The sequence below is a fragment of the Molothrus aeneus genome, chromosome 6 (genome assembly GCF_037042795.1).
Source record: "Molothrus aeneus isolate 106 chromosome 6, BPBGC_Maene_1.0, whole genome shotgun sequence".
NCBI classification, from domain to species: domain Eukaryota; kingdom Metazoa; phylum Chordata; class Aves; order Passeriformes; family Icteridae; genus Molothrus; species Molothrus aeneus.
The window spans coordinates 8775521-8787411 of NC_089651.1; the positions used below are offsets into that span (position 1 = coordinate 8775521).

The 11891-nt window shown below is 44.0% G+C and overlaps 1 protein-coding gene across 1 annotated transcript; it reads right to left on the reverse strand.

The window, feature by feature from the left end:
* Positions 1–3728: 3728 nt before the first annotated feature.
* Positions 3729–11492, reverse strand: LOC136557761 (acyl-CoA (8-3)-desaturase-like). The gene is made up of 12 exons (XM_066551896.1): positions 11247–11492; positions 9690–9800; positions 8780–8977; positions 8322–8423; positions 8035–8163; positions 7085–7145; positions 6319–6395; positions 5931–6028; positions 5197–5293; positions 4851–4930; positions 4060–4185; positions 3729–3780 (listed from the first exon to the last, which is right to left on the reverse strand). The coding sequence occupies exons 1-12, from the start codon at positions 11490–11492 to the stop codon at positions 3729–3731; spliced, it is 1377 nt and encodes a 458-aa protein (XP_066407993.1).
* Positions 11493–11891: the final 399 nt, after the last annotated feature.

Below are 11891 nucleotides of genomic sequence, written 5' to 3' on the forward strand. Positions count from 1 at the left end.
GAATGTATGGGTGCCACATCCGTGGAATTGTTCAAGGCCAGGGTGGATGGGGCTCTGAGCAGCCTGGGATGGTGGAAGCTGTCCCTGTTCCCTGCAGGGGGTTGGACTGGATGAGCCCTCTGTGACTCTCTCTACACTGTGAGTTCAGTTGCTGTGGGGCTCCAGCCCAGTGCTGCAGAAGTGAATCGATCCATTGATGGTTGTGTGTTCTTATCTCCTGCTGATAACAAATTACACAGATCTGCAGTGCATGGTAAAGCCTGACCCTTGCCCTCCCCAGGTAATACTGCAGAGCTCAGTCTGAGCTGATGTTTGGGGTCAGAGTTGTGTTGTCATGACACAGGTCGTGGCATGCAGAGGTGGACTTGAGCGTAACCTCAACTCTGACATTGGAGATTAAACCTCAGCAGAGGCCTAAGGTCATTTTGGACAGAATTGGGAAAGTAACCGAGGCTCTCTTTTGATTATTGTAAATGAATTTAAGGCAGTTTTGCCAGGTTTGTGGCATTCAGGATGATTCCAGCTGGGATGGATCAGTAAGATGAAGAGGATTCCCAAAACCAGCCCTTTGTTTGCAGAAGGTTATAAAGTGGTGCATTGCTACACATCTGGGGAAGCAAATGAAGGCTGAACAACGAGGCAGTGGTGTAAAAATAACAAGTGAAGTATTTGATAGGTGACTGTTGATGATGACACTTTTCCAGCCTGGATTACAGAGCAGAGCCTGTGTGGTTTAATTGGCTGATGAAAGCTTGGATTTGTCACCCTGGAATTCCACCTAAAGTCAGACTTCAACCCAGAGCAGCTGGAAATCTCCTTGCACTGCAGGCCCTCAAGAGCTGGGCTGAAATTTATTCTCAGATCACAGACTGAAGCTTGATAAACTGATAGTTTTACTTTTTTAATGAAAAAACCTACTAAATATTTTTACATCCTGCTACTCAGAGCAGTTCAAATACTGTAAATCTCTAATGGACCAAGTCAGAAGGAAAACTTCCTTTCCTGTTTCATAGCATGTGATGAACCACAGAAATCCCTTATATAGATTTGCTGTGTCTGTTAATTTCAGTATTTATTCTTTGCTTGTTTCTCTCAGGTTCCCCATTTTTAAACTTTGACTAGGATTGGGAACTTTGGTTTTTTTTAATTGTTTGATTGGGGTTTTTTTCCAGTGCAACAAATCCTTGCACCTGTGATTATTGATTCAGGATTGACATAGAAGTAGATACACTTTCCTACTCAAACTATTGTATAATTCTCTTTTCCACACTTGGCAACCTTTGACCTTGTGTTTACATGTTGTAAGATTTATTGAGGAAGAACAGTGATGGCAGGTACTGGTTACAGACTCACAGTTGCAACACTCCCCAAACCGAATGAAAATACAGAATTTTTACATAATCATAGCTCCCGTGTTCTCTACAACTCTCAACTTTGTGGAGGGAAGCTGGAAATCCAGGAATGAAGAATTTTTTTTTTTTTCCTTATTGTGTGTGTGCAGAGTCCAAGGTGCTTTAGCTACTCGGTACTTTTCGTAAGAGATGTTATTGGAAAAATACTTCCCTTTGAATTTAAACTTTCAGTATTATTTCAAGTAGGAACTGTCTTCCCTGAACCTCTGATTCCAAAATAATAGTGTAAGAAAAGAATGAAATTTTGCCCTTCAGAGTTGCAGGAATCAAGGCTATGTTTTAGAGTAATCCAGTTAATATTTTGTATTGTTTTCATCATCGTTCATATTTAAGGAAGATACTCTACTGCTGCTACTCAACTGAAGATACTCTACTGATGCTGAGTTTTTTTTCACTCTCTTTTCATGTACCATAACTTTTTTTACAGAAGTGGGTTTTTTTGTTGTTGTTTTGGGGGTGGTTTTTTTGTTTGTTTATGCTTTTCCGTTGGGTTATATGACTAATTTGTATGTGTTTCCTTCTTCAGGCCTCTCAGTGATACCTTATTTGTAAAATCTCATCCAGCTAGCCAGTATTTTCTTGAGGGAGTGCAGGCAGCCTTTTATCTGAGACTGATGCTGCTCAGATTGCTCAAAGATAACCCAGGGAAGACTTGGCAGCTGCTCCTGTTTGCTCTGGCATTCATCCATATATTGCTTAGGCTTTATTTCATTTTTATCCACAGCCCTTCATATCAGTCTTGCTCAATCCTCTTGCACACCTGTCCTCATTGGAGCACTTTTGGGTCCTCAAACAATGGAAACATTCACAGCTCTCTTTGTTAATTGCATTTTGACTTGCAGGGGTCCTGAATTAGGAGCCCAGTGATGTCAAAGGTCCAAAAATCAAATTATGACCTTCAAAATCAGGCCTTTCATCTACCCAATATATAATTTTCAAAGACTTCTTAAGGTAATTTTAAAAGGCTTTTAAAAGTAGTGGAAATGTGTTTGCGAGTAAATGATACTGCTGTGACTCCTGCTTTATTTCTTAATTCTCCTACAGAGCTTTTGGGAATTGCTTCTTTTACCCCCGTGGGTCAGGCACTGTACTTTGTGCTGTTAACCTCTAAACATAATTGCACTTTTTTCAAGGCAGGAAAAATGGTTTAATAGCAAATCTTTCCCTTTTTCTGGCTGACTGTGCAGGGTTAAAGGTTTTTAAGTAATCAGCCCATCATTGCACAAGTAGTACAAAGTCCATTTGTTACATCATCAGAGACTTTTTTATATCTTTTTACCTCTTGAGTTTTCTATTTGTTGACCTTGAATTATTGAAAAAAATATGGTAACTGCTAATATTTAAGTGAATTTTGTTGTTCCCATAGTCTCCTTTCCAAAAGCTGGTCTTTTATCTCCGGGTCTGAGTATGTACTCACTGTGGTACTCACCTGAGACAAAAACAAGTACCTGGACCAGCCTCTTTCACTGACTCACCTTCTGCCTGGCACAGCCAAAATCTGATCTAATCTTGGTTTAGCTGCAACAGCAACTTTCAGATTTGACCAAATGTCTGTAGATGATTTATTTTACTTTTTGTTTACCTTTCTGTAGTATAATCTTAGTCCTGTAAAGGTGGGGAGTGTGTGTGGAGTGTGCACACATCTCAGCCCAACACAAAGTACGAAAAACCCCCTCAAACCAAATCAATTTTGAAGAGAGCAGAGGCCTTAAGCTGGTTTTAACCCCATGTGTGTTTCTTGTGACAATGAGAATGCTCTAGAGAACAGTAATGAAACCCATTCATGTTTTTATTCACTGCATGTGCACTTCCTACAGTCTAAGTGTTGTTTGTAGTTTATCCTAATTTATTGTAGTTTAAGCACATTGCTGGAACACCATGTTAATCCAAAATCCTTTGTAGTTTCAAACTCAAGTAAGCAAATGCTGTGTCAAGCATTAAACCCTCCACATGAGGAAAACAAAAAAACCCAATACCCGTGATCAGAGGCCTCTGACATTAAGTGTGTGCAGCTCCACCAGTCCATGATCTGACTTTGAGCCCATGCCCAGGCTCAGAAATGCTCAGACTCAGCAAAGAGCTCCTCCCTCTCCTAACAATTCACCTTCTGCTTGCCCTGCCCACTCTTAACATATCTGAACCATAACCCCAGGAAAAACCAGTAGAAAAATTCAGGCAGCTTCATCTCTGCTGGAATTTTTTCCCTCAGTCCTTACTCACTTTGTTCTGCCAGAGAGTCCCTTGTGGTCCCTGCCCCTCAGCTTGCTGGGAATGCAGCTGTGGCAGGCTGTGAATGGTAGCACCAAGCCTTGTCCTTTATCTGTGCAGGTAGGCATCGTGCCAGAGCTCTCCTGAGGTCTTCAGGGAGCTGGGAGAGAGAGAAAGAGAGGACACATCACAGGGCTGCTCAGGAGAGTCGTGCTGGGACAAGGGGTTGAGGTTTTGTCTCTGCTTATTTCCCAGAATCCCACAATAAGCTGAGCTGGGAGAGACCCACAAAGACTGAATCCAACTCAGCCCTGCACAGCACCATCCCCAAGAGTCACCATGTGCCCAAGGGGTAAAAGTAGAGCAAAACAACTCTTGCTCTTAGGATTCCAGTCTCTCCTGCATCCCCCTGCAGTTTTGGGAGTTTGTTTTTACTCACTGCACGATGTCTGCAAAGGCTGTGAGCAGAGGCTTGCACTGGTACTCGAGGCCATGCTTGGCACACAGGGACTTCACCAGAGGGGCCACCTTCCAGTAGTTGTGCCGTGGCATTGTAGGGAAAAGGCTGTGAACAGGAGACAGGCAAGCTTCACAGGAAATCCTAGTTATTAGTGCTTCCCAGGAATCACCCAGCTCACTATGAGCAGGGTCTGCTCCCAGCTCCTCTTTCCCCCTGCTGTGCTTTTAGCACAAGGAACTCATAGAAATTTCCTGATTTCCCCTCTGTTCTTTTCCACAGTTTGTCTCCAGATGAAATTATGTTTATGGAAGAAACTACTTTCCCCTCCATCCCTTTTTCCAGAAGTAGCTCTCTCCATATCACAGAGGAGATGAGCCCATCCTTCATCCTTGCATATCTCACCCTATAGAGTTAACAGCATAAAAAATAAGCAGATGTGGTTTTAAACTCCTATGCCAGACTAAAAACAGGTGCTTTAACCAGGACATTTCCATTGATCCCTAAAACTTGGGATTGACGCTATTGCTGTTCTTGCACTGATCCTGCCCCTGTTCCATTTTCTCTTATCATCCTGTGGATCCAGTGGAAGTTTTGAATTGCATGATTCTCTTTAAGAGTTTCAAGTTTTAAAGATAAACTCACTACTGCCCCACAACTATTTGTAGAATTCAGAGCAAAAAATAAGAAAGGAAAAAAATAAAAGAGAGAAGGGGAAATATTTTTAAAAAAGAGGAGGAGAAAAAAAATTCCCTCTTGGGGTGAGTACTCACTGATGCTCAATCTGGAAGTTGAGGTGTCCTGTGAACCAGTCATTGAACAGCGACTGCTCCACGTTGCAGGTTGCCAGGAGCTAGAGGAGGAGAGAGGAAAGCAAAGTCAGAGACAAGTCCAAGAGTATGTTTAAGAAGCAGAGCTCAACCTGGATTTCATTCTGGATTGCCCATGAGTGTCTCATTGCTGTACTCCTTTACCTTTTCCATGACTGAATCCATCAGCCTATTAACCTTCACCTCCCAGCCACCGACAGATTTCACCCTTAGTGCAACAGGAGACTTGCTTATGGTTAAAATTTGTACCTGTATGGCCACAATTCTTAAGAAGGCAAAAATCTTTTACCTGAGTAGACACCCAGTCCAAATTCTTGTCATAGTCGATATCCATTGGGATATGGTTCATCTGTGAGACCCAGACAAACCAGCTGCTCTCCAGCATCCTGTGCAATGAGATGAGAGAATTCAGTGCTGAGTGAGCCCATCAACAAGGAGCCATTGAAATAATGGCAAAGCCAGACTTAAAGACGTGGCTGAACACTAGCCTTGCTAAGCCAGCACCTGGAAGGACTTCCAAACTCTGGAAATTTAATATTTCCTTATGAAACTCATGATTATTTAATGTGTTTTGTTAACACTGACTGGTGTTCAGCTTGTTTTATCTGTAGCCAAGGCCCAAACTGATTAGAATCAGTGAAATGATCCAAGGGGAGAGTGTGCTGTCCATTCAAGTCAGTGCTGCTGGATAATACCTGGGCATTTGCAAGCCCAGGCTAAGCTGTTTTGGTTAAATGTGCTCTTTAAGCAGCAGCAGACTCAACACCCAAAGCACTGAATGTTATATGAGGTAAATATTTCTCAGTTTGGTCAGCACTCAGTGAAATCTCTTTGTTGCCACAGCTAATGGAGCAACACAAAACTTGCACTGGCAATTGAACAAAAGAATTTATGAATTAAAAAGTAGGCAAAAATGAGGTGGTAAAGGAGAATGTGGAAATATAAGCATAGAGAAAGGCAGGCAGATACAGATGTAAAGAATGCATAGAGAAAAGGCTGAAGAACCTTCTAAAGACACATCACCTGAATATAAAATAATATGCCAGGAGACTCTTTGTTTCTAATAAAGATCCATAAGTATAAAAGAATCTGATGTAGAAGGTCAGCATCCAGGCCAAGTCCTACCAAAGACAACAAGAAAAGTATGTCTTTATAAATTACATTTGCTTATTTATTTTTTAAGCTTCATAGTATAGGTAAAAGAGAACAATTTACTTTTGGCTTTAACAGTTTTTTTTTCTGAATGGCATAATCTAGAGCAATCTAACACAAGCCTATGATACTTTCTCACAGCTTGCTGTAAGAGGTGAATCTGAGCATTCTTGCCCAGCAAGGGGCTGGCTCCATGCTCAGAAGGAAGGCTGAAGGTCCCCATCTGACCCCTTTTGGTCACACAAGTAGCAGTACTCACCGCCCAGTACTTCTTTGTGTAGGCAATGTAGAATGTGTGGCAGTGGAAGTAGGTGGGGAACAGGAGCGGAGGAAGAGCTGGAAAGAAAAATTCATCACTGGTGACATAATGGACTGAGTGACAACATCAGCCTGGGAGGGAAGGGTCCTGAATTCCTGCTCAGCCTGGAGAACTGTCCAGGTTAGGATGCTGGTTTAGTGCCTTGAAACATTTCTAGGTCTGTCCATTAATCTCAGAGTTCTTACACACCTCAGATTTCATCTTAGGCTCTTGACTGAGGAACAGCCACAAATGATTATTTTGGGAAGTGGCTTCCACAGCCCAAAGCTTATCTGGCTCCTTATTCCTTGGTCTAAAGCAGGGGAACAACAGGAATGAATATTAAATCCCTTTTCTGTGAGGGATTTGGGGTTGAAGAACTCAAACACAGCCTTCCAAAAGGACATCTCACTTGCACTTAAAACCCCAAGAAACCAAAGCAAACCAAACAAAAAAAAAAAACCCTGAAACCCACAGACTTTGATACTACTGAAAGATGTGGTATGATATCATAACCCAGAGCCTCTGTGGAGGATGTGGGAGATCTGGGATAAGATGAGGCAGGTCTCCACCTCTTCCAAAAATCTGGTTGTTATTATTTTGGTTTTTTATTGTGTTCTTTGACTCAGGCACCTTTGTTTTTCTCAAGTTCTCCAGGTCAAAAGTAGAATCTCCAAGTCCCTTTAATATACCTCACGGGGAATTGCAGGAGGATAGAGATACTCACTGATGAAGAAGTATTTGTGTTGGTGGTTGTAGGGCATGTATTTTTTCTTTTTGATCCCAAGCTGTGGAAAAAAAAAAAAAAAACCAAAAAAAAAAAAAAACCAAAAAAAAAAACCAAACCAAAAAAAAATAAAATTAGTGGAGACCAAGCAATTTGCACAGGTAACTTGCTCTTTTCCATTTATTTTCCAGAGGGACTATTCTTGCACACTTCCCACAACCCTCATTCCTTGTTTCATGATTCATTTTGTGAAGAATTAGATATATCAAGCCTAAGTTATGTTAGTGGTCAGAAATATGTATTTTCTCTCATTTCCCCCCCTTATTTCTTCTCTGATTCTCTAAACTTAAAGCACAGCTCCATGATGGCATGGAGAAAAAATATTTCAGTGCTGTAGCTGCTGTGATGGTGTCAAGAACTGATGGGATCTACAGCAAAAGGGGTTCAGCACTCTTAGGTTGTCACTCCTGGCAATGTCCAAGCAGGATAAACTGGGAATATCCTACACAGTCCAACAAATTCTGCCCAACTGGGGTTCCAGGAAAGCCCTGGGTTTTTCAGTCCTGCTGCTCCTGTCACAGCAAACTCTCCTAGAGGACATGAACACATCAAAGTCACCCTCTGACTGAGCATCATACATTAATATCAAAATAATAATTCCAGGCTGACTGCAGCCATGCCTTACATTGATTGATGTTTACAGGTTATCTAATGATCATTAATTACTGAGTTGTTGTTCTAGGTCATTAGATTTCTCCAACCATGAATGTGCTGGTAGATTTTCCACCCTATATACAATGCCCTCACATCATGTCTAATTTATTTACATCAATATATCAGCTGTTCAAGTGATTCTTAAAGGGACTTAGTGTGAACTGTGGAGAAATAAACCTCATTACAGAAATTGCCATCACACCTTAGGTGTAGACTTCCCACACCCACTCACTGACCTCCACAGAGAATTTCTTCCCCAAAGTGAAGAGGAAAGGGTGCATATCAATGTCAGGGTCCTTGTGGAAGCAGTTGGGTTTGGCATGGTGCTGGGAGTGCAGGAGAGTCCACCACTTGGCAGAGGCCCCCTGTTCAAGGGAAGAACAAAGCATGAAAAGCATTTTCAGAGCCAGAATTCCCTTTACTTCCTGATCCTAATCCTTCCCCCAGTGCTGCACATGCTCCACAGAGTCTTCAGAACACATGTTTTTACAGGAAAACCCTCAGAAGTTTTCCAGGGACTCACAATCAAATGGCACATCACAAACTTGTGTAGCAAGTGGTTCCACTTGGTTTTCCTGAATACTGAGAGGTGTCCTAAATCATGCTGTAACCAGGAAGCCTGGACCTGGAGGAGGAGAAAGAAAACTTTAGGAGGGGAGAAAAAAAGGAATTGAGATGGGAATGGTGCACACTCATCCTTTGCATTGAAATATCAAGATTAATTTTCCGGACACCGCTCCCAAGTCACCAGCAGAAAGGGACTGTGGAATCCTGACAGTCCCAAGGCTTCCTCCAGAATATACCTTGCTGAAAGAATCCCAAACTAGGTTTAGTGTGAGAACCCCACATGCAGAATTTCCTCTTGGGATCCAGATAGTAGCTCTGTTTTTATGCCAAATGAGGACACAAAGGACAAGAAACTCCTCACACGTGTGTGTGTGTAGATTGATGCAAGTCCATGCTGTGGAATTCATTGCTCACCTGGGAAATGGTCAGCAGCAGCAGGGAGAAAACAAAGGGCAGTAAGGACGTCCCAAAGTAGAAGAGGATGAGCCAGGCAGCTGCATCCAGGAGCAGGATGTGAGCCAGGAGCAGGAAGAAGAAGAGTTGGTTTGGCTCCAGGAGTCCCGTTCTCTCGACTGTAGCGCGCAATTCCCGGAAGTCTTTCACCAGCATTTCCTGGGGGAAGCATCAGGGTTACAATTCTCTGGTTTTAGAGAGCACCACTTCAGCCTCATAACCCAAAAACCACTCTAATGGGGGGGAGAATGAACAAAGGATCTGGCTAAAAGGGCAAGAGCTGGGTTTAATAAACATTATCATTGCTCTGCTACAGCTTTTTGTTGAGGAGCCAGGAGCAGCCATCACAATGTCTGCATCCCAACCCCTAAAATAAATCCTCCTCAGTGCTTCTTCCGTCAAATCCTTGGCAGGCAGCAGAGGGCCCAGCTGGAAGTTGTGTTTAGTGGAAGCTGTACTTTGTGTGCATGAACTTCGCATGCCACCTTGTGGTAGGTCTTTGCATGGAATTGTTCCTTATATTTGTCTTCACTTTTCCCTTCCCAGGATTAACAAGGGAGAGTTAAATGCACCTACAGCTGAAGGAGAATATTTATTCTCCAAGACTATTCCTTTTCCTTTTGCTTAGCTCTTCCTCAAAGCAAGGGAAAGAAGAGGTCATAACTCTGCTATTTAGGTAGAATGGCTGTGATAAGAAAAATTAATCTTCAGGAATTTCATGTTTACACATTGTTTTTAAGTAGTAGCCCAAAAAATGTGAGGAACCTGGTTTCCATTGTTCCAGGAGCTATGCTGATAGAGAAGAACAAGGTGTAATCTCAGAATATTTCCCTTTAGTCTCCTTTGATCTGTTTTGTAAGGACAGACTTACATTTTTAGTAGGCTCAATGCTGGGTTGGTCAGGTGCCAGCTCCCCAATCTGCAGTGGCTTCAAGTACTTGCTCACCAGCACCTTGTCAACATGGAATGCCGCAAAGGCATCCTGCAAAGACACAGCAACAAAGGAAAAGAAATCCATATTTTGGTTAAAAAAAAAATAAAGCCTTTTGAATCACTCCATTCCTGGAAGTGTCCAAGATTGAAGCAACCTGGTCTGGTGGAAGGTATCCTTCCTTTTTTATCCTTAGTGAGAGAACACAACAACAAAAAGCAGTAGCAAGAGGACTCCACAGTTTCAGTGTGCAGTGTCACCCTTTCTGAAATGTTGGCATTAATTATACTCATTTTTTAATTCATCAGGTGTCTTTGCTTACTGAGAGCCTTTTGTGCTTCTCATCCTCTCCTGAGCTGCCACCTTTCATGGGTTTCTGCTTTTGGTTAAAATCTTCCAGCTCAATTAAGATAATTTCTTAATTTTTCATAATATATATCCAAAAGACTAAGCAATGGACCTAATGCAAGATGGACAGACACGAAAGTGGCTCAGATCCTGTAGGGCTTTATGATTTGCACATGGAACCAACTACCTACCAACCTGGCTCAGATCCCAGAAACAAAATATCTGGTTCATCCATTGTCTGGGATTTTCCAGCGTGCTAAAAGGAATCTGGCAGTAGTAACTCAAGAAATGAGTGCTGAAATTACAGAATGCAAAATTCAACTAATACACAATTTGAAATTTAAACTTGATGAACTGAAAATTATTTTAATTTCCACGAGCCTTAAATATCCCTTATATATGGAAAAAATTGCTGCAGCTCACAGCAACTACACAAGCAAGACCAGGAGATAAAAGGAATCCCAAAAACTTAAGAATCACAAAATGGTTTGGGTTGGAAGGGACTTTTAAAGCTCCTCTAGTCCAACCCCTCTGCAATGAGCAGGGACATCTTCACCTACATTAGATTGCTCCATCCAGCCTGACCTTGAGTGTGTCCAGGGGTGGAGCATCTCTCGGTGACCTACGCCAATATTTCACCACCCTCATCAGCAAAACCTTCTTCCTTATATGCACTCTAAATAGACGCTTTTTTAGTTTAAAGACAATCTCCTTTCCCTGGAGGTTGGTCCTGTCCCTCCAGGCCCTTGTCCAAAGTCCCTCTCTGGTTCTCTTGGAGCCCTTTAGGGACTGGAAGGGGCTCTGAGCTCTTCTCAGAGCCTTCTCTTCCCCAGGCTGAACACTTCCAGCTAGCAAAGGTGCTCCAGTCCTCTGATTATCTCCATGTGCTCCTCTGCTTTGGCTCCAGCTGTTGCTCTGATTTAGCTGGAGCAAGAGCTCCGATCCCGTTCCCGTGGGCTGCATCTCCTCATTTGCCCTTTCCCATGGCACGGGGATGGCGAGGCTCGCACGGAGCGGTCACACTTCGTTCCCCCGGCTCTGTCCCACACCCCGATTCCCGCTGAGGTCGTTCCCAAGCCCTCTCCGCGCGGCTTTTCCCGGGCGCCCTCCTCCGGCGCACCCCGGCTCCCGCATCCCCGCTCCGCTCACCGTGGCGTCCTGCCCGGCGTGGCTGACGAGGAGCCGGGCTCCCCCCGGGTGTCTCCGGTAGAAGTGGCTGATGTCGTACACCTTCCTGCCGATCACCAGCCAGCGCTCCTGCGGCGCCGGCCCCCGCCCGTTCCGCTGCCCGATCTCCTCCCAGGTGAAGCGCCGCATCCCCGCTGCGGGAGCTCTGTCCCAGTCCCCATCCCTGTCCCCATCCCGCAGCTGCCCGCCGCCCCCCGGCGGTGCCATCCTCCCTCCCGCAGCTGCAGCCCCGCATCCCGCTCCGCCGCGGCATTTAAGGGCGGGAGCCGCCCCGGAGCCGCTCCCCGCCTCCTCCACCCGCTCCAGCTCCTCGGGGTGGGGTTTGCCCCCCAAAATTGCCCCTTTCCCACCCTGGCTCTGCATCCCCAGTGCCAAAAGCCCCGTGGTACCCTCGGGGGGGGGCACCTGACTGCTTAGGGGGGTCCTCAGCAAGTTCATTCCATTCTCAGGACGGGCTCAGGGAAATCTTCCCTTAAAATACTCCTCCGATTAACCAGAAAAAATATCACTCTGTAGCTTCGTCTTTGATGTTACAATCCACAAACCCCTTGGATGAAACAAGAATTAAGCATATTCTCATGTCTTACTAAAAAACCCCAGCAACCA

Bases quoted from the DNA above. Each gene is read 5' to 3' on its own strand.
- LOC136557761 (XM_066551896.1), bottom strand. From the start codon at position 11,492: ATGGCACCGCCGGGGGGCGGCGGGCAGCTGCGGGATGGGGACAGGGAT. The intron at 5,294-5,930 runs GTGATGTGTCTT...CTCATTGCACAG, and splicing joins GCATATTATTTTATATTCAG to GATGCTGGAGAGCAGCTGGT. The intron at 4,931-5,196 runs GTAAAAGATTTT...CTCCTCCTCTAG, and splicing joins TGGACTGGGTGTCTACTCAG to CTCCTGGCAACCTGCAACGT.